At 41.5% G+C, this 23138-nt stretch overlaps 1 protein-coding gene across 1 annotated transcript in view; it reads left to right on the top strand.

Moving 5' to 3' along the window:
• The first annotated feature begins 7593 nt into the window (after positions 1–7593).
• ZCCHC4 (zinc finger CCHC-type containing 4) overlaps positions 7594–23138 on the top strand; it is a 56569-nt gene continuing 41024 nt past the window's right edge. The window contains exons 1-3 of the mRNA XM_008017727.3: positions 7594–7754; positions 8839–8957; positions 10105–10187. Coding sequence (XP_008015918.1) covers positions 7628–7754; positions 8839–8957; positions 10105–10187 — 329 coding nt within the window. The 5' untranslated portion in view covers positions 7594–7627. The remainder of the gene's footprint in view (positions 7755–8838; positions 8958–10104; positions 10188–23138) is intronic.

Genomic DNA, 23138 nt, shown 5'->3' with positions numbered 1-23138 from the left:
GAGCACAGCCCAGGAGCATCTAACCCAATCTTGGGACTCAGAGAACGCCTCCCTCTCCTGGGGGACGAGTAGGTGTTAACCAAGCAAGCAGCGGTGAGAGGTGGAACAGAGGCGAGGGAGCAGGCAGCACACTCCATCCCATGTAGAAAGGGTCATTATAATGCATCTACTGAGACTACAAAAGGGGCAGCAGCCTCAGCCTTGGATAGATTTCCGTTCAAATTCTGGCTCAATTCTAATCCTGAGCCTTTATAATGACTAAACTTTATTAATTGCTTATTATGTTCCAGGCTCTGTGGAAAGTACTTTATATGAATTATTACTCTCAATCCTCCTAATGGTACCTTAGAAGGGTAGCTACTATGGTTATCATCCTTATGTTACAGAATAAGAAACTGAGGCACAGAAAGAATAAGTAACTTGCCTAAGCTAGGAGTGGTGGAGCTGTGATTTGAACCAAGACAAAAACAAAAAACAAACAAAAACGAAGACAATGTGACTTGAGAGCCAACATTCTTTACCACCGCCCCACATGGCAACCTTCTCTGATCCTACTTCCTCGTTGAGATGAGTGCAATCACAGCTCCTGTGAATTTATACATGGATGAAGTGGTTTCTATATTTAAAGCACCAGACACATTGGTAGAATTTTAAAAAAAAATTTAAATTATCCAAGTTCTAATTCTTCCATTATTGGGATCTTAAAAATTTTTTGCCTGTATTTTTAAAAATGTGGCTACTGAAAAAATTGAAATTACATATGTGTTTCATATTATATTTCTTTTTCTAATTTTATAGATTTAGGGGGCACAAGTGCAGTTTGGTTACATGTATATATTGTGTACTGGTGTAATTCTTCCCTTTTTAAGGGAGGAAAGTAATCATTTGGAGAGTATACAGTATATATAATTTTAGTTACAAATCACACTTTTTTGGCTTAAAAAAAAACCCAAGACTATATTGGGTTGCATGTAACAGAAAACACAAAATACAAGCGACTTAAATACACAAGGGTTTATTCTTTTTTTTTTTTTTTTTTTTTTTTTTGAGATGGAGTCTTGCTCTATCACCCAGGCCGGAGTGTGCAAAGGTACGAACTCCGCTCACTGCAACCTCCACCTCCCGGATCCAAGTGATTTTCCTGCCTCAGCCTCCCTAGTAGCTGGGATTACAGGTGCCTGCCAGATAATTTTTGTATTTTTATTAGAGACAGGGTTTCACCATGTTGGTCAGGCTGGTCTCAAACTCGTAACCAGGCAGGTGATCTACCTACCTTGGCCTCCCAAAGTTCTGGGATTATAGGCGTGAGCTACCATGCCCGGCCAAACAATGGTTTATTCTCATGTCAAAGAAGCCGATATAGGTAGTCCGTTCCTCCTATCTTTTTGGCCTCTGTCTCCAGGTGACTTTATGATCCAAGGTGGCTGCTAGAGAGCTTCAGTCCTCAGATCTGCATCCACACCGCAGGGAGGAAGAGAGGGGAAAGAACAAGGAGCTAGACCTAGTCAATTCCTGTAAGGGGCTTCTCTGAAGTCCCGTGCAGGACTTCTGCTTACATCTGGGATTGCGACAGGGAGACTCACAGCCTGTGACTGACAGATAGAGGTTTATAAAAGCCCCAGCCTCAAAGAAGGCAATATTGCAGTGCCCAGAGCCTCCTGTGTGAGCAGGCTGAGGCTGGAAGCCACACCTTCAGCTAAAACCACCTCTTGCCTCTTTCTTGCCTCAGTGTCTAGAGGAACTCTAGAAGATTCTAGACGCCGTTTGCTTCTGGAGACCTCAGGCGTACCTTGACTTGTGGCAGATAACTCCCATCTCTGCCCACCTCTATCTTCATGTGGCCTTTGTCTCCCTGTGTCTTTTCCTCTTTTTTATAAGGACACCAGTCATTGGATGTAGGATTCACCCTAATCCAGTGTGATCTCATCTCGAGCATTAACTGATTATTTCTGCAAAGAGCCTACTGCCAAGTAAGGTCACATATGATGTTCTGAGTGAACATGAATGTTTGGGGAACAACCCACTACACATAGTATTTTACTTTTCAGCAGATTTATTTATCTTTCTTTTTTCTTTTTTGAGACGGAGTCTTGCTCTGTTGCCCAGGCTGGAGTGCAGTGGTGTGATCTCTGCTCACTGCAACCTCTGCCTTCTGGGCTCAAGTGATTCTCCTGCCTCAGCCTCCCAACAGCTGGGATTACAGGGGGCCTGCCACCATGCCCAGATAAATTTTATAGTTTTAGCAGAGATAATGTTTCATCATGTTGGCTAGGTTGGTCTCAAACTCCTGACCTCAAGCGATCTGCCTGCCTCAGCCTCCCAAAGTGCTGGGATTACAGACGCGAACCATCATGCCAGCCAGATGTATTTATCTTGAGGTTTAATTTCTATGCGTTTGCAAGAAGCAGTCTCACACACACACACACACACACACACACACACACACACACACACGTTCTCTTCTGCACTTCATTCCCAGCTTTCATGCCAGAGAGGCATCATATTCAGGCAGGAAGACGGGGGACAGGGCATCTCCTTGAGATGTGGATGGAGGAAGTCGCAGGAGTTCCATGAAACAGGTCTTTATTGGCTTCTGAAAGGCCCGTTCCATCGTGGCTCCTGTCCAGCACAGCAGAAATGACCAGTGAATCTCAATAGCTTATCAGAAAGCGTCCTTAGTTTCAGGGTGTTTGGTTCAGCAGTGTTGTCGCTGTTTTTCAAAGATCTAAGGAAGGCTACACAGAGTCCCTTTGTATCCAAGTCCTTTCCCAGCCAAGTTTTCACAGTTGAGACTTTTCAGGGCTGGAAAAAGGTCTGGTGAGCTTTACTCTTGGAAATTAGAGAGATGAAGTCAAGGGGATTGCGGGGCCCTCTCAGCAGGGGTGCCGGGATCCAGAACTGGAAAGCAGAGGCTGCTGTGGTAGGGTCTCTGCAGGTTTTATTCTTGTTGCTGGTCTTCCCTGATCGCTTTCCCCTTAAAACAGAACAACAGCAACAAAAAACAGTTGTGAGTGCTTACTTTGGGGCAGCAAGACAAAAAACAGCAAGGAGTCCAGGTTCCTCCACAAAGGCCGGAGAGGATGGAGGGAGGAAAGATGGAGGCAGTTGGAAACAGGCAGGTCTACAGGGAGTGTGGCAGCGAGAAGGAAGGTCAGAGTAACCTGATCTTGACTGGAGAAGGACTTCAAGGACAGATACACCCATCCAATATTATGGCTGCAGCCACAGATCATTAATCAGCATTCTTGATTATAAGTGACAGAACCAACCCCATCTCAAACTGGCTTAAAGAGCCACTGAGGAATTTATGAATTGTGTAACTGAAAACTTCAGGCTGGTCGGGTGCAGGGGCTCACGCCTGTAATCTCAGCACTGTGGGAGGCCGAGACGGGCGGATCACCTGAAGTCAGGAGTTCAAGACCAGCCTGCATGAAAAATACAAAAAGTTAGTGTGGTGGCAGGTGCCTGTAATCCCAGCTACTTGGGAGGCTGAGGCAGGAGAATTGCTTGAACCTAGGAGGTGGAGGTTGCAGTGAGTAGACATCGTGCCACTGCACTCCAGCCTGGGAGACAAGAGTAAGACTCTGTCTCAAAAAAAAAAAAAAAAAAAAAAAAAAAAAAAAAAAAAAAAAAAAAAAAAAGAAAGAAAAAGAAAAGAAAACTTCAGGCATGGCTGAATCTAGATGCTCACATGGTGTCCTCAGACCTGCCTGTCTCCCAGTCCTGCTTTTCTCTTATTGGCTTCCGAATAAGGCAGGTGCTCCTCAACGGGTGGGGAACATTGTCACTGGCTCCTTGGTCGCCCTGGTGAAGAAGGCTTATGTGGTCGATTGTGTCATGGACCCTGATTCTTCACCATTTCCTGATCACATTCCTTGTCATGTAACTTTGCAATGCTTGGTCCATGTGACTTACCTGAGCCAAAACTATGAGATGGAAGTGAGAGTGGTATAATTCCAACCCCAGGCCTCATGGAACTTGTCTGCTTCTGCTAGTTCTCTTGTGCATCTGCCATCCCCATGAAAAAGATATGCCCAGGCTGTCCTGGTGGTTCCAGGAGGAGGGGGAGGAAAGACACACGGAGCAGAGCTGAGTTATCCCAGCCCCAACCCATGTTTGATTAGTGTTGCATTATGGGAACGCTAAGCATGTGGGAGTTATTTATATCCTAATGCTCAAGGTCATCGCCAAGGTCTGATTGCAAAAATTCACAAAATTGCAACTTCAGGCATAAATGGGTTAAGATGATCCAGGACGAGCCAACCACTAGATGTGTGACTCAGCCCAGGTAACACTGGAGAGCTGAACCCCTCGGACATATGAGCAATCAACATCATGAATGCCACGGAGATGAAAACATGTAATCAAGACACCTTTTTTTCTCAGCCATTCCAGCAGAAGCTGCAAGTCACCTGCCCAAATCCAAGCCAGTCCCTGCCACTTTTTACACCTCTCACAACCACATGGGCTAAAATCGGGAGGGTTGGCTTCCCAAAGGAAAACTGGGGTCCTGTTACCAGAAGATAGAGAAGATGGTCAGAGCTCCACTACAGAACTCTCCTCTGGCTTCACCATTTTCTCTGAAGGAGGTTTGGGAATTGAAGACTTTCAAAAGACTGATTTGTTCTATTGATGAAGCCAAGGAAGGAGACTACCAGCCCTGTTAGAAAGCTCACCAGTTTGGACTGGGCACAGTGGCTGACGCCTGTAATCCCCGCACTTTGGGAGGCCGAGGCGGGTGGATCGCGAGGTCAGGAGTTCAAGACCAGCCTGGCCAGCATAGTGAAAGCCCATCTCTACTAAAAACACCAAAAAAAAAAAAAAAAGATTTAACCGGGCATGGTGGCACATGCCTGTAATCCCAGTTACCTGGGAGGCTGAGGCAGGAGAACTGCTTGAACCCAGGAGGTGGGGGTTGCAGTGAGCCAATATTGATCCACTGCACTCCAGACTGGGCGACAGAGTGAGACTCTGTCTCAAAAAAAAAAAGAAAGAAAGAAAACTCACCACTTTGACCAGACAGTCTGCTGGGAGAGTAGCTGAGTTCCAGCAATCTTAGCAGCCCAGGATCACGCTCTGTGTGATAAGTGTAATCTAGGTCTCTCCTGGTGCTTAGGCCTCAACGGACCTATTTTCAGTTATGTCTTTGGCTTCCTTTGAGAACCTTGCTGAATCTCTCGGTATGTTTCTACTCAAGCATTTTCCTGTACAGACTCAAAACACTATCAGGAAATTAAATGAAACATTTATAACTTACTGGTCATATTCATAACCCCATCAGTAATATTTAACACAGGCTATTTACCATATATATCTGAAAATAAGGTGAGTTTTTTTCTCCCCAAAATTATCCCTCTGCAAAGAAAATGGCCTGATGTTTGAAACCTTCGGCAGCTCTCACATTTCGCAGTGCCTTCCCATTTACCTTATTTGGATCAACCTTTGTTGTATTTTTACTGTTTGGGGAAGCTTATCTGTAAAGGCTGCACATCCATACTGGTTTTGGCTGTTTAAAGAGGTTGCCTCACAGAATCAGCATTATTTAAAAGAGAAAGAGGAAATATGGACTCAGTAACTCTGGTTTTATGAGTTCACAAATTCAGTTGCAAATTTTATAAACAAGTCTTTTAAGATCACAAATTTGTACATCTAAAACAAATTTGTAAATAAAAGTGCTAGAGTTCATGTGAGTAGGTAGTTAGGTCTCTTAATTTTTATTCTGCCTGGGGCACTGTCTCAAGAGGTCCTGAGACCATGTGCCCAGCTGGTTAGGTCTTGAGATAGTGTCCAAAAGTATCATCCTCATAGCTGTAGAAAATTGCCTATCTCAAAAGACCAGACATGTGCAGATAATATACACTGAAAAAGTGTGCTGGACAACTTGAAAAAGGGGACACTGGTATATCAAACACACAGATGCTACTGGTGCAGATGGAGAATTTGAGTAAAACCGTTACATGAAATGTGAGAGAAAAACAGCCATGTTTTTACAGTAATAAACTATAGCATCAATGTGTGATGTTAACTAGGCACATGCCCCAATGGTTCTTTAAATAACATAAGGAGACTATTTCGTCTACAATCACAGATATGTGGATGCATCTTCATTACTGCACTATAAGACTTGAAATTGAGTAGATTGATTCCTCCCACTTCATTATTCTTTTTCAAAATTGTTTTAGGTATTTTAGTTTCCTCGCCTTGCCATATAAATTTCAGAATATTGTCTAAATCTACAAAGAAATCTGGCTGGGATTTTCATAGCAATTGTGCTAAACCTGTATATGCATTAAACCTGGGGAGAACCAATATCTTTACTATGTTGAGTCTTCTGATTTATGAGTGCAGCATGTTTCTGCATTTGTTTAGTTATTCTTTGATTTTTTTTTTTTTTTTTTGAGACGGAGTCTCGCTCTGTCGCCCAGGCTGGAGTGCAGTGGCGCCATCTCGGCTCACTGCAAGCTCTGTCTCCCAGGTTCATGCCACGCTTCTGCCTCAGCCTACTGAGCAGCTGGGACTACAGACGCCCCCCACCATGCCCGGCTTTTTTTGTTTTTGTATTTTTAGTAAAGACAGGATTTCACCATGTTAGCCAGGATAGTCTCGATCTCTTGACCTCGTGATCCACCCGCCTCAGCCTCACAAAGTGCTGGGATTACAGGCGTGAGCCACCGCACCCGGCTATTCTTTGATTTTTAAAAAACTTTAAAAATTGTTTATTTATTTTAGAGATGTGGTCTCGCTTTGTTGCCCAGGCTGGTTTCGAACTCCTGGATTCAAGCAATCTTCCCACCTTGGCCCCCCAAAGTGCTGGGATTACAGGTGTGAGCCACTGCACCCAGCCTTGATTTTTTTTAATCAAGCATTTTAGAGTTTTTAGCATACATAAAACCCTGTACATATTTCGTTAGATTTACACCCATTTCATTTGAATGATTGTAAGTGGTATTCTATTTTTGAGTGTTCTTGTGATCATTGCTGGTATTTAGAAATCCAGTTGATGTTTGTATGTTTATCTCATATCCTGCAACCTTGCTGAACTCAGTTTAAATCGGAGGTGTTTTCCTGATAGATTCTTTGGGATTTTTAAAATATGGACAGTCATGTCATCTGCAAATCGGCACGGTTTTCTTTCTTTCTAATGTATAAGTGTCAATGAGTGTGCAATTATGATGTGCAACTTTCAGCGTTGTTCAAAAGTTACAGAGGATGATGCAGTGACTGTGATTCTGAAAAACAAAGAATGGTCCATCAGTCGCAGCTGCTGCAGCCATTTCAGCTATTTGGCAGAGGTGGTAATGCTGCCTTTTGGACCTACAATACAACTAAATCTTTGTTTGAATCATCTCACCTCCTGGCTATATTCTTAAGAAAAGAGGGTGCTTTCAGGCGCTGTGCTCATGGCACAGGTCCCACGAGTGACCTGCGAGCCCCACCGCTAGGGGCCGCTTATGTGCAGCCCCCAGGAGAGCGGGGACTGCGTTTCGGGGCGTGGCCTCCGCCGCGGCAGCCCCCGCCCCAGCTCCTCCTAAGCGCCTGGGGGCGCTGTCGGTCGCTTTGGGTCGCGGGGGCGCTCTTTCTCAGCATTCTTGGTTCGTACTGAGGCTTTCGGGACGGCGGCGGGAAGATGGCGGCCCCCAGGGATGTGTTTGAAGCCGCGGAGGCAGAGGGCAGCGCAGGGTGCCGGGGGAGCTCGGGAATGGAGGTGGTGCTTCCCTCGGATCCCGCCGTCCCCGCCCCGCTGTGCCCTCACGGTGGGTCAGAGTCTGGGCTCAGCCTAACTGCCGGGCGCTCAGGGTGTGAATTGGCTTGGAAGTGGCTTTTGGGGCTCCTGTATTTTTATCAGCCTCTTTTCCCTCACCAGTGTGCAGTCTAGAAAATACTCCTTCCTCGGAACGTGGTGTTTTTCAACTTACTTGAGAAACATTCAGAGCAAGTCTCCACTCTTGTGGTTTTGGCTCCAGGACTATTTCATCTCTTTTTGGGGGGGAAGGGGCAGAAAGGTAGGCAAAGAGAAGGATGCATGGTATTGAATAGTTCTCGTTGACAAGTACTTGGGGATTTCACTTGTTGATTTGCTGTCCCTTCAAAAATAAAAAATCAGGGAGAAAGACAGAGTGTAATCCTTGCCTGCGAACTAGACTGTCTAACTTACAGAAAGTGGGCGTGTCCAACTCGAAGCTCGGGTTTTCGCTGCCAGGGTAAACGCGCAAGAGATGTCAAAGTCCTCAATTCTCCGAGTCCCTTCCTTGTTTTAGTCTCAGGTTTGTAACATTCACAACGTAGACAGCAGCTATACTGACAGTAGCATTTTCTTTCTGGAGAGACCTGTTTTCAAAAATTATTTATGAGTAGTCACTGCCGGAATGTTGTAACAGAGAGAAAAGAAACATTCATTAAACAGAGAAGCCGGCATGGTGGCGTGCACCTGTAGTCCCAGCACTTTGGGAGGCCGAGGCGGGCAGATCGCTTGAGCCCAGGAGTTTGAGACTAGCCCAGGCAAAAATGGTGATACCCTGTCTCTACAAAAAATAAAAACAGCTGGAGACACGCAGCTGTAGTCCCAGCTACTCGGGAGGCTGAGGCGGGAGTATCCCTTGAGGCTAGGAAGCAGAGATCGCAGTGAACCATGATGTTGCCACTGCACTCCAGCCTGGGCTACAGAGGGAGACCCTGTCTCAAGAAAACAAAACAAAAAACCAACCAAAGAAATGGATTTAATTATGATAAATTGTGCATAAAGCTCAAACAAATTTTATTTAAGGGCGGTGAAAACTAAGAACTTGATGCAGATGACCATTGACACTTTTTGTTTTTTTTTTTCTATTCTGGAACTAGGACCCACTCTTCTGTTTGTAAAGGTGACCCAAGGGAAAGAAGAAACTCGGAGGTTTTATGCCTGTTCAGCCTGTAGAGATAGAAAAGACTGTAATTTTTTTCAGTGGGAAGATGAAAAGGTATATCAACTTTTTGGATATTTATTTTTTATTTTTGGTATATGTGACAACTTTGTTTAGAATGTGTAAACCAATAAAAATATGCGGTCTGAACATATAAGATAAATCTCTTAAGAGAGATGGAGATATTATGTTTGTTGGTTCAGAAAACTGTAGTTCATGCTTACTCTGAATACTGATACCTTGAACTACTGTCTCAAAGTCTTAATTCCCCATAAGACTCTGAGGTGGTAATATTGGGTGACTGATCTTCTGTGTCTTAGCTGGGGCTTCTATAACAGAAGTACCATAGGTTGTGTGGCTTAAACGACAGACATCTGTTTCTCACAGTTCTGGAGACTGGGAAGTGCAGGATCAAGATGCTGGCAGATCTGGTGTCTGGTGTAGGTCCTGTCCTCTTCCTGATTTGCAGAGGACCATCCTTTCATTATATCCTCATTTCCCAGAGAGAGGAAGCAAGTACTGTCTATGTTAGCAGGACACTAATCTCATTCACGAGGGCTCTACCCTCTTGACCTAATTACCTCCCAGAGGCCCCTCATTTAAATACCATCACATTGGGGTTAAGGCTTCAACATACGAATTTTAGGGGGCACAAGCATTCACTCGATAGCACTGTTGGCAAATATAGATTTCTCACTAAAGAGAAATCATGATCATTCCAGAAAGTGTTAAAAACACTTTTTTTGAACATTTGCATTGAACATCCCTTATACAGCTATTAGATGACCAATGAAGACATTTAGAGATATAGTTATGAACTTGGTATTCTCTTGAACTTGGCTCCAGTTGAAGTTTCTGAAAGCTTTGACGAGAGAATTTTCAGTTTTGTTAGGTTTGTGGTAAAACAGTATCATATACCACTCTTCTGCATACCCATTAAGGTGAATACTTGGCTTGTGTCCACCTTTTTGCTATTGTGGATGATGCTACAGTGAACATATGTTAATCTCAGTGCTTTAATATGCTGGATATTGCTTCAAGCTGCTCTAGAATTTACCCAGTTTTCACTGTTTTGTTTTCCCCTAAAAAGAATGCCTATTGAATTGGTTGAATTTCTGGCTTCTTGATGTGAGAATGTGTTGCCAGTTCTTCTAGGATGATAGAGATTTCCCAGTTTATTCAATGGGTTTTGTACCTCTTTCAGTTGTCAGGAGCTAGACTTGCTGCCCGAGAAGCTCATAACCGAAGATGTCAGCCTCCCCTGTCCCGAAGGCAGTGTGTGGAAAGGTACTGATGCGGTGTCATTTTTGTTTATTAGTTTAGCTGTCATGTTTCTTTGTTGTTGCCTTTTTCTGTGCCTTTAAGTTTACTTTCTTTTATATATTTTTATTGTAGTTATATATATAATATAAAATTTGCCATTTTAATCATTTTCAAGCATGCAATTCAGTGACATTAAGTACATTCATGGTGTTGTGTAACCATCGTCCCTATTTGCAAAACTTTTTCATCACTCCAAGCAGAAACTGCCACCATTACGCTGTAACTCCTCATTCCACCTCCTCCCAAACCTTGGTAACCTCTGATTTATTTTTGTGGTTGTTTTTTTCGAGACAGGGTCTCACTCTGTGTTGCCCAGGCTGAAGTGCAGTGGTGCTGTCACGACTCACTATAGCCTCAACCTCCTGGGCTCAAGCAATCCTCCACCTCAGCCTCCTGAGTAGCTGGGACTTAAGGCACACGCCACCACACCCAGCTAATTTATTATTATTTTTCATAGAGACAAGGTCTTCCTATGTTGCCCAGAACTCCTGGTCTAGAACTCCTGGGTTCAAGGGATCCGCCCACCTCAGCCTCCCAAACTGCAAGGGTTACGGTCATGAGCCACTGTGCCCAACTATTTTTGTTGCTATGAATTTGACAGTTCTGTGTACCTCATATAAATGAGATTATACAATCTTCGTCCTTTTGGGTCTGGCTTATTTTACGTAGCATAATGTCTTCAAGGTTCATGCATGTTGTAGCATGTATCAGAACTGTATTCCTTTTTACAACTGAATAATATCCATTGTCTGTCTATACCACATTTAAAAAATCTGTTCATCTGTTGATGGACACTTGGGCTGTGTCTACTTTTTTTGCTGTTGTGAATGGTGCTTCAATGAACATTGGTATACAGTTTGGGACCCTGTCTTCAATTCTTTTGGGTATATACCTAGGAGTGGAATTGTAAGTAATTCTGTGTTTAGTTTTTTGAGGAACCGCCAAACTGCTTTCCATAGTGGCCGCACCATTTTACATTCCCACCAGGAGGGTATACGTGTTCCAATTTCTCCGCATCCTTGCCAACATTTTTTATTTCTTGTTTTTCTGATTATAGCCATCCTAGTGTATGTGAAGCGGTATGTCATTGCAGCTTTGATTTTTGTTTTCTACCAGATTACTAATGATGTGAATCATCATTTCATGTGCTTATTGGCTATGTATGTATGATCTTGGAGAAATGTCTATTCAAGTCCTTTTTCCATTTTTGATTGGGTTATCTTTTTGTTGTTGAGTCACAGGAGTTCTTTATATGTTCTGGATATTACACCCTTATCAAATATATGATTTGCAAATATTTTCTCCCATTCTGTAGGTTGTTTTTTCACCTTCTTGATGTCCTTTGAAGCACAAGAGTTTTTAATTTCAATGAAGTTGAGTTTATCAATTTTTTTGTTGTTGCTTGTGCGTTTGGTGTACAGATCAGAATCCATTATCAGATCCATTGTCATGAAGATTTGCTGTGATGTTTCTTTTTTGAAATACTAAACCAAACTTGAAAAATCTCTAAACATCTATTTTTTAAAATCTACATTGTTGAAATGTTTTATTGGGTGGATTAGAGTCATAGATTAAATTTTTCGACAAACTTGTGAAAAGAATTTGTCTCTCACCTGTGCCACTGACATTATACAGTATGTGCTGGGAGAAGCTCCTTAAAAAGCCTCTTGTCTAGGTTACTGATGACAGATAGGTTTTCACTTTTATGGCAGCTCCTTCATTTTACCTGGGCTGCTGTGTTCAGAAAGATTGTGAGGCCTCATTTAGACTAAGCACAGAGGAGTACTGGGGTCTATTTATATTTTTCCTGAGCTGTTTAGTAGTAGATTTTAAAGTCCTTTGATACAGGAGGCATTTCTCAAGATAATTTGATTACCCCTTAACTACAGTGGTTAATCAGAGATGTCTGTGTATTTACTGTATGGGAATTCAGTCATCACCCAGAACATCTTGAAAAGGGAATTAAAGAAAATCAAGGCCAGGCGCGGTGGCTCACACCTGTAATCCCAGCACTTTGGGAGGCCGAGGTGGGCGGATCACTTGAGGTCAGGAGTTTAACACCAGCCTGGCCAACATGGTGAAATCCCATCTCCAGTGGAATTACAAAACATAGCCAGGCGTAGTGGCAGGCGCCTGTAATCCCAGCTACTTGGGAGGCTGATGCAGGAGAATCGCTTGAACCTGGGAGGCAGAGGCTGCAGTGAGCCAAGATCATGCTACTACACTCCAGCCTAGGTGACAGAGTGAGACCCTGTCTCAAAAAAAAAAGAAAAGAAAAGAAAAGAAAATGGAGCACTCCTGTGAGGTAGGCGCCGTGCTGCTAGGTGTTTTACATGAGATATTAATTAGTCCTGCCGAGGTGGTTTACTTAGATGAGAAAATTGAGGCTTGTAGGAGTTATACTTTATCATGTTCACTCTATGAGAAGTACTAAGCTGTGATTCATCTTATGCCTGATTCTAAAAGGTTATTTTTAAATGTAAAAGCAGATAGTAATATATGATGCATATTGATTTAATTTGAGGATATATAAGGAGAGAAAAGGTAAGGACTCATGTAGAGATCTATCGTAGTGATTATTGAGAGAAAATAGAGTATTGAAGATGGAGAAAGTAGAAACACATGGCCCGTGGTTTCTTCCTTTGAAGTCATCACCCAGGTCATTTTGTATTATTTCCTTCTGGCTTCTTTTCTTATGCCAGGTTTGTTTGTGGCCATAATGTATACATAGTTTTGTATTCTGTCCTTAACACTTTTATCTGATAAGCATGTTTCCGTTAGAAGGATATTGGTGATTTAATTAAACTCTGTAAGAAAATCTAAGTGATCTTATTTCTATGCATAGTAAAATTTTAGTTTGGAGCTAAACCACTGTTCTTTTTTTTTTTTTTTCACCTTTTTTTTTTTTTTTTTTCTGAGATAGAGTTTCACTCTTGTCACCCAGGCTAGAGTGCAGTGGCGCGATCTTGGCTCACTGCCACCTCTACCTCCTGGGTTCAAGTGATTCTCCTGTCTCAAGCCTCTGAGTAGCTGGGATTACAGGCACCTGCCACCATGCCCAGCTAATTTTTATGTTTTTAGTAGAGACGAGGTTTTACCATGTTGGCCAGGCTGGTGTCAGACTCCTGACCTCAGGTGATCTGCCCATCTTGGCCTCCCAAAGTGCTGGGTTTATAGGCATGAGCCATCATGCCAGGCCTAAACCACTGTTCTTATCTTTGTAGTGCCAGAGTATGTTTTTTTGATTAAAAAAATTGAAATTCATATTTTATATTAATTAGAACATAAAAACTGGGTAAAATAAGAATTATTAAAGAATTTCTAAAAGGTTATTTTTGGGGGGGCCATAATTTCATCTTTTATCTAGTGCTAATTCTTGCCAGCATGTCTCAATAAAATGCTTTTCAATATCTTAAACCATCTGTGACCCACGACCTTGGATTTTGTTGCCAGAAGTCTCCATCCAACCATCTGTCCACCTAGTCAGTCATTCACTCATTCATTCATTCAGCAGGTATTTATTGAAGGCTCAAGGAACATTTAAAATGCTAGTAATGGGTGGAGATACATAGATAAAGATTATTTAGTATAAAGTAAGGTGCGTTAAGTATCCACAGTATTCGTAGAAAGGGCTAAGTGCTTTGGAAGTCAGACGTCTTAGGGGTAACTTGTGGCTTAGGTGATCAATACAGAGTAAGGAGAGGGCATCTGAGCAGGTTTTGGAAGATGGGTAGAAATTTAGTATCATTGATTTCACTGTATCACTTTGTAATCAGTGTTCCTATGCTTTATTATATGCTTTCTATGGAGCAGTTTGAAATCAGTCATTCTTCTGAAAATATTCAGTGTCTTAAGATAAAGAGTCCTATTATAATTTTGGCTTTTTGAAATCAAAGGCATAGTAAATAATCTATTCTCTTTGTCTGTCTTCAGCTTGAGACTAGCAGTTCATTCTTATGTGTGAATAGACCTAAGGATGGTGTACCATTGCTTGAGAGTGTAATTATTTTCTAATGTGGATAATTTAATTTTGTATAACTCACTTATAAGTTAGCTTATTAAACAACTATTATATTTGAAAATATTAAACTGCATTTGAACTTTGTACTGATTCTTAAAAAAATTGTACATATTCTATAAAGCAAATTTTTCATGTTTTTGTGTGGTTACAATAGCTTTTCATTGACTAATTTATTTTTAAAATCATTTGTAAGGACTTATGGTAGCTAGCAAGATAAATTGACCTGGTAGCTGATTTTTATTACGGGACTGGTGGCGCTGCACAGATTTCTAGGTTTACAGAATAGGATTTGATTTTCATTTTCCTAATCTCACTCTTTGAATCATGCTTTATGTTTCATATGTGTTCAGTTGACATATTTACATTTCCTGCCTGAGATTTGCTTTTTATAATAGTTTTTAGCTGCCTGTTATGCTCTGAAATGTGTTATTATGTTTATTATATAGTATGTTTGCACCCTTGTTGTGACCTATGAAGTCTCAGGGAAGATATTTAAATGCTAAAATCAGCATTAATTTATGTGCATCCAAATAGTTTTGTTTCGTTGATATTTCGTTTGGTTATTTTTTTTCAGATCTCATTTAAACTGAGATTCTCAAAGTCTGCTATTAGAGAAATGCCATAAACATAATTTGTGTACTCCAGGAAAGGCAAATGGAACATCAAATGGAGATCAATAAAAATGACATTTCAAAATGCTAGCCTGCAATTTGTGAATCATGCTGAGCCATGCAGCAGAATGAATTTCCCTCCCCCTGGGGAATGTGTTGTAAATACGAATAAGGGGGGAGAGCTGAGTAATCTTGAGCGCTTCACATTCTCATGTTCTGTCTACCAAACTTTTAGAAGGCTGTATGTCTGAATGTTAAATTTAAGGCATGATAGTTGCTGATTATGTTGTGATTTTGAGTAGAGAGAAATATGCACAAGATCTCAGTTTACCTTTTATCAAGAAAAGGTTAATAAACTAGCAGTGAAGCTTTCTGAAGGGCAGTTTGGAAATATGTAAAGGAAAAAGGTAATTGACAAAGCACAAAGATGTATCATGTAAGTGGAGGTTCATTTTCAGTGTTCTTCTGTTCCTTCTTTTAAAAATGATTAAACTCAGCTCCTTATGGTGAGTGAATCATCTCCACATCAGCCCCTCATTGCTTTGAACTTTTGACCATATTTGAGTAACAAAACCTGATACAACTTCCTCTACTTGTGGTATTTTCCTTTCTTAGGTCCTCTAAAGGCCTTAATTATTGTTGTTATTCTTTCAACCAGGAATATTTTTTCTTTCTTTTCTCTCTCTGTCTCTTTCTTTCTCTCTCCCTCTCTCTCTCTTGCTCACTCTCTTTCACTCTTGCTGCCGCTCTTTCTTCCTTTCCTTTTCTTTCTTTCTCTTCTTTCCTTTTCTTTCTTTTTTTGGAGACAGAGTTTCATCTGTTGCCTAGGCAGGAGTGCAGTGGTGCATTCATAGCTCATTGTAGCTTCAAACTTTTGGGATCAAGGGGTCTTCCTGGCTAATTTGTTTGTTTGTTTGCTTGTCTGAGATGGAGTCTTCATCTGTCGCCTAGGCTGGGGTGCAGTGGCGTGATCTTGGCTCACTGCAACCTCTGCTTCTGGGGTTCAAGCGACTCTCTTGCCTCAGCCTCTGGAGTAGCTGGGATTACAGGTGCCCACTGCCACGCCCAGCTAATTTTTGTATTTTTAGTAGAGACAGGGTTTCACCATGTTGACCAGGCTGACCTGGCCTCAAGTGATCTACCCGCCTCAGCCTCCAAAAATGCTGGGATTATAGGTGTGAGCCACTGCGCCCAGCTCTGGCTAATGTTTTAAAATATTTTTAGTGTTGGGGTCTCAATATATTGCCCAAGATGATCTGGAACTCCTGGACTCAAGTGATCCTCCTGGCACAGCCTCCCGGTAGCTGGGATTATAGGTGTGAGCCACAGTACCTGGCCAAGGGATATTTTCTTCTCTAATATCCAATGTATGTCCTGTTGCTCTGTTCTGGTGGCTGACTGAATGTACATGATACGTTTCAGTAATGAATCACAGGGTGATGGCAATGAACTCTCCACCCGTAGTTCCAGCCATGCACAACGCTTGCCTGAAGACATGACAGCTTCAAGAGCAAGGACCAAGTGTTCACGAGTTCTGAACTACATCTTGGCCTCTGTCTGGCTAACAGCAATTATAAATCTTATCTCCATATTGCAGATGCTAAAATATGAAAAAATACATACTTTAGAAATGATGACATAGGGTGGTTGGATTTTGCTTTGTGATGCAGGCTGACAGGCTCTCTTTTTATTTATTTGTTTGTTTTTGAGATAGGGTCTTGCTCTCTCACGCAGGCTGGAATGCAGTGGCATGATCATGGCTCACTGTACAAAGATGTACAGCTATCACAATCTATTTCCAGAACATTTTCATCACCTCTAAAGGAAACCTCATGCCTGTCGCAGTTACTCCCATTTCCCCACTCCCCACCCCAGCCTCTAGAAACCACTCTTCTACTTTCTGTCTTAATGGATTTGCCTATTCTAAACGTTTCATATAAACAGAATCATACAATAGCCACATATCATTTTGGATTTCACCTTTTTTTAATTTATAAAAGACTTCTGTTTAAAAACCACTGAATTGTACACTTTATTTTTTTTTAATTTTTTTTGAGACAGAGCCTCACTGTGTCACCCAGGCTGGAGTACAGTGGCGTCGAGATCTTGGCTCACTGTAACCTTCGCCTCCCGGGTTCAAGAGATTCTCGTGTCTCAACCTCCCAAGTAGCTGAAATTACAGGTGCACACCACCATGCCCGGCTAATTTTTGTATTTTTAGTAGAGATGGGGTTTTGCCATGTTGGTCAGGCTGGTCTTGAACTCCTGGCCTCAAGCGATCCACCCACCTTAGTCTCCCAAAGTGCTGGGATTACAGGCATGAACCACTGCACCTGACCTGAATTGTCCACTTTGAAAGGGTGAATTATATGGTACATGAATTGTATCTCTGTTTAAAAAATCTATATGTGTAGGAGAATCAAATTGTTCTATGAGAGTGCATTTTGCAAAGAGCAATCAACACTCCTGTTTCCACCTCTGCATTTCTCCTTCTCCAGTAGCAACTATAGTCGCCTCTTAAGGCTAATTCTTTGCCTCACATCAAAAGGCAGATAATGTTTAGTTTTTCACTTTTTGTGATATTAAGATTAATCACGTGTTCAGGTATTAGCCAGCGATAAAGCATCCATGACAAAGCTCCCCATCAGCCCTTTGCCTAATGATTTTAGTGGTAACTGATGATCGTTGCCCAGAGGTTGTAAAGGGTTTTGGAATCTTGTCATTGTTTATGCATTCATTAGCTGTAATTCTTCTGGAAAAAAGAACTTGGTTTCATCAACTGTTAGCGTACTTTGTTACAGTTCATGTGGGAAAGGAAAGATAAACGTTTCATCCTTCCCCTCCTGTCCTTTTTAACTAGTTGTTAGAAAAATGATTCGGTACTGCAGCAACTTCCAAAGTTGATTAATCAGGATCATTTAAAAAAAAATATCACTATGAAAACATGTATTTTTAAAATTTGGTGTTTTGCAGTTCTTTGAGATTATTACTGTTTGTGATATGGCACTTTTGGAATTTGATTTAATTTTCACAATATTATGGGGGTTGTATGTAGGGTGACTGTAGAATTTAAATCCAGACCTAGATACTTTTTGAGACTGGAGGGGAAGGAGGCAATAACCAGATGGAACTCCAGGATGGAAGATGTCAACTGGGACTGTCCTGGGCAACCAGGGATGTGTGGTCACCCTAGTGATATGGGGATTGTTAGCAGAAAATTCACTTTTCCCCCAACATTTTTACCTTTACTAAGGTACGATACTTTACATATAATAAATTGCACATATTTAAAATGTACCATTTGATGAATTTTGACATATACATCTGCCCGTGAAATCATCACCACAGTCAAGATAATGAACATACTATTACCTCCAGAAGTTTCTGCCTGCCCCCCTATTCTATATCCCTATACCCCTAGGGTCCCCAGACATCCACTGATCTGCTTTCTGTCACTATAGATTAGTCTGCATCTTCTAGAAGTTTATATAAAGGTAATCATACAGTAGGTACAGTATGTCCGGTTTTTTTTTTTTGAGACAGAATCTCACTGTGTTGCCAGGCTGGAGTGCAGTGGTACGATCTCAGCTCACTGCAGTCTCCGCCTCCAGGGTTCAAGCAATTCTCCTGCCTCAGCCTCCCGAGTAGCTGGGACTACAGGTGCATGCCATGCCCGGCTAATTTTTTTTTTTTTTTTTGTATTTTAGTGGAGACGGGGTTTCACCATGTTGGCCAGGATGGTCTCTATCTCCTGACCTCGTGATCTGCCCATCTCGGCCTCCCAAAGTGCTGGGATTACAGGCGTGAGCCACTGTGCCTGGCCAATATGTAACATATGTACTGTTTTTTAAGGGCAGGTGCATTCATTTATTTAGCATATTTTTTATATTCATCCATGTTGATGTGTTTGTCAACAGTTCATTCCTTTATTCATGAATAATGTTCCACTGTATGGATGTTTCCATTCACCTGTTTGTAGGCGTGTAAGTTTCCTCCAGCTACTGACTCTTAGAAAAAAGCCGCTATGAACATTTATGTATGTGTCTTTGTATGGACTCATGCTTTTATTTCTTTTGGGTAAATACTAGGAATAGAGTGGCTGGATCATATGGTGGATATACGTTTAATTTTTCCAAAACTGCCAGACTTCTCCAAAGTGGCTGTACCGTTTTACATTCCTATCAGCAATGTAGGAGGAATCAGATTTTTTCCTGTCTCCTACAACACTTGTTATTATCTGTCCTTTTAATTGTAGCCATTGTGAAGTGATATTGAATTGTGATTTTAATTTGTGTTTATGGCATAGAGCATCTTTTTATGTGCTTATTGACTATTTTTGTATTCTCTTTGGAGAAATGTCTATTCAGTTCCTTTGCTATTTTTGAATTGGGCTAATTGTCTTTTTATTGTTGAGTTATTCCTTATATATTGTGGGTACAGTCCTTTAGCTGACATATAATTTGCAAATATTTTCTACCATTCTTGGGTTGTCTTTTCATTCTCTTTTTTTTTTGGCAGTGTTGCCATCTCGGCTCACTGCAACCTCCGCCTCCCGAGTTCAAGTGATTCTCGTGCCTCAGCCTCCTGAGTGACTGGGATTAAAGGCGTGTGCCACCGCACCCAGCTAATTTTTTTTTTTAGTAGAGATGGTGTTTCACCATGTTGGCTGGGCTGATTTTGAACTCCTGACCCCAAGCACTCTGCCTGCCTTAGCCTCCCAAAGTGCTAGGATTATAGGTGTGAGCCACTGTGCTGTCTTTTCAGTTTCTTAATGGTGTCCTTTGCTGTGCAAAAGTTTAAAATTTTTTATTAAGTCCAATTTATTTATTTTTTGTCACTTAAGAGTGTCTTTTGAAGAAAACAATTTTAAGTCACGACGAAGTTCAGTTTATTGATTCTTACACTTTGTGCTTGAGTCTTATTTAAGAAATCTTTGCCAAACCCAGTCATTATTATTTTCTAATATGTTTTCTTTAAAGTTTTCTAGTTTTAGGTCTTAGAGTTAGGTCTATGATCTATTCGGGGTTCTTTTTTTTTATATGAAGTGAGGTAAGAGTCAAGGTTCATTGCTTTGCATATGGCTTTCAAACTTTTCCAGCACCTTATCTGCTGTGGGATTAGAGTGAAAAAAAAACCCAAAAAACAAAAATCTTTTTGAGCACCGTTTGTTGATAGTATTATCCTTTCCTTGCTGAATTGATTTGGCACCTTCATTAGTTTTCCTGTTGCTGCTGGGACAACTTATCACAAGCTTAGTGGTTTACAACAACATAGATTTATTTTTCCAGTTCTGGAGCCCCAATGTCCAAAATCAACTAAAGCAGGTTAAAGTTAAGCTGTTGGCGGGGCTCGTTCCTTTTGAAGACTCTGAGAGGAGAATTCATTTCTTGCTTTTTCTAGCATCCGGGGCCACCTACATCTTTTGGCTGTGGCCCCTTGCTCCGTTTTCATAGCACATCACTCCAGTCTCTGCTTCTGTCACCACGTCATCTTCTCCCTCATTCCACTGCCTTTTGCTTATAAGGACCCTTGTAATTATATTGAGTCTACCCAGATGACCCAGGATAATCTCCACATGTTAAGATTCGTGACTTCATGACATCTGTAAATTCTCTTTGGTCCTATACATGTATTCACAGGTTCCATATTGTCTTTGATAGGATGTTGGGAGTGAGGGGGCATCATTCAGCTTACTGCAGCACCTTTCTCAAAAATCAGTTGACTTTATATGTGGGTTTTTTTCTGGACTATTTTCTTCCCTTGACCTATAGGTATATCTTTACATAAATACCATATTGTCTTGATTACTGTGACTTTATAATGTCTTCTTGAAATAGGGTAGTGTAAGTCTTCTCACTTTGTCCATTGTTTTCAAAGTTGTTTAGGCTATTCTAGGCCCTTTTTATTTTCATATTCATTTTTTGAATGAGGTTTTCAGTTTCTACAAAACATCCTGCTGTGATTTTGATTGAGAGTGTGTTGATTTTATAGATACATTTGGGGAGCATTGACATCTTACTAATATTGAGTTTTCTAGTCTGTGACTGTGGTGTATCTCTTCAGTTACTAAGTCATCTTTAATTTTTCTTGGTGATGCTTTGTAATTTTCAGTGTACTACAGTTACACATCTTTTGTCAGATTTATCACGAAGTATTTTGTGTATTTTAATGTGGTTATAAATTTTTTTAAAATTTCAGTTTCTAATTGTCTATTGCTAGTCTCTAACAATACAGTTGATTTTATATATTGATCTTTTATTTTGAAATTTTGAGAAGCTTACTTACTAGTGCTAGCAGGCTTTTTGAAGATTTCCTTAGGATTTTATACATGTATGATCATGTTGTCTGTGAATAAATAAGTTTTAATGTTTCCTTTCCAATTTATGTCTTTTGTTTTTTTATCTTGTCTTATCAAACTGGCTAGAAACCCTTAGTCAATGCTGAGTAGAAGGCTGACAGCAGACATCGTTGCTTTGTCCCAGTCTTGGGGAAATGCACTCAGTCTTTCAGCTGTATGGTATTAGTAATAGGTTTTCTTAGATGCCCTCTATCAGCTTGTAGAAGTTCCCCTCTATTCCTAGTTTTTTTAGAATGTCCCTCCCTCCCTCTATCTCTCCCTCCCTCCCTCCTTCCTTCCTTCCCTCCTTCTCTTCCTGTCTGTTTTTTCTTTCTTTTCTTTCTTTTTATCTGTCTTGCTCTGTCACCCAGATTGAAGTGCAGTGGGACAATCATGGCTCACTGTAGCCTCTACCTCCTGGGTTCAAGTAATCCTCCCACCTCAGCCTCCCCAGTAGCTGGGACTATCGCACCCAGCTAATTTCTTTATTTTTTGAAGAGATGAGGATCTTACTGTGTTGCCCAGGCAGGTCTCAAACTCCTGAGCTCAAGCAGTCCTCCTGACTCAGGCTTCCCAGAGTGCTGAGATTATAGGCATGAACCACCATACCCAGCCTGAGGATCTTTATCATCAGTGGGTGTTTGATTTTGTCAAGTGCATTCTGGGGGGGCACCTAATGAAATTATCTTTTTTTCAAAAAAACCTGTTAATATGAATTACATTGATTGAATTCAAACTTTTAAACAACCTTGCTTTGCTAGGATAAACTATATTTGGTCATGATGTAATAACCTTTTTATATATTGCTGGTTTTGATTTGCTAACATTTTTAAAATAATTTTTGAGTTTGTGTTCATGAGGCATGTTTGTCTGCAGTTTTCTTGTATTTTTTCCCCTGGTTTTGGTATTGGGATAATGGTGGCCTCATGAAATGAATTGGGAAGTGTTCTCCAGTTTTTTGAAAGAATTTGTGTAGAATTGGTGTTGACCCAATGTCATCTTGCTTGTATTGTTTTCAGTGAGAAGCCTGATGTCATTTTTATCTTTATCTCTGTTCCTCTGTACATAATCTATCTTTTTTTTTTTTCCCCAAGACGGAGTCTCACTCTGTCTCCCAGGCTAGAGTGCAGTGGTGTGATCTCGGCTCACTGCCACCTCTGCCTCCTGAGTTCAAGCAATTCTCTTGCCTTGGCCTCCTGAGTAGCTGGGATCATAGGCACCCACCACCATGCCCAGCTAATTTTTGTATTTTTCATAGAGATGGGGTTTCGCCATCTTGGCCAGGCTGGTCTTGAACTCCTGACCTCAAGTGATCCGCCCACCTCAGCCTCCCAAAGTGCTGGGATTATAGGCTTGAGCCACCGTGCCCAGTCCGCAATCTATCTTTTTTCCTCTGGTTTCTCTTTATCATTGTTTGTTTGTTTGTTTGTTTGTTTGTTTAGAGAAAGGATCTTGCTCTGTCACCCAGGCTGGAGTGCTTTGGCGCAATCATGGCTCACTGCAGCCTTGACCTCCCAGGCTCAAGCAGTACCCCCACCTCAGCCTCCTGAGCAGCTGCAACTACAGGTGCTTGCCACCACACCTGGCTAATTTTTGTGTTTTTTGTAGAGACAGGGTCTTGCCACATTTCCCATGCTGGTCTCGAACTCCTGGGCTCAAGCGATCCTCTCACCTTGGCCCTCCAAAGTGTTAGGATTACAGGTGTAAGCCACTGCATCTGGCCTATCATTGATTTTAAATAATTCTGGCCAGGTGCAGTGGCTCATGCCTATAATTCCAAGACTTTTGGAGGCCAAAGCAAGTGGGTCACTTGAGCCCAGGAGCTTAGACCAGCCTGGACAACATGGCAAAACCCTGTCTCTACAAAAAATACAAAAATTAGCCAGGTGTGGTGGCAAGCACCTGTAGTTGCAGCTGCTGAGGAGGCCGAGTGGGAGGACCGCTTG

Source organism: Chlorocebus sabaeus, chromosome 27 (genome assembly GCF_047675955.1).
Source record: "Chlorocebus sabaeus isolate Y175 chromosome 27, mChlSab1.0.hap1, whole genome shotgun sequence".
Taxonomy (NCBI): Eukaryota; Metazoa; Chordata; class Mammalia; order Primates; family Cercopithecidae; genus Chlorocebus; species Chlorocebus sabaeus.
This window is presented reverse-complemented; position numbering and strand designations above follow the sequence as displayed.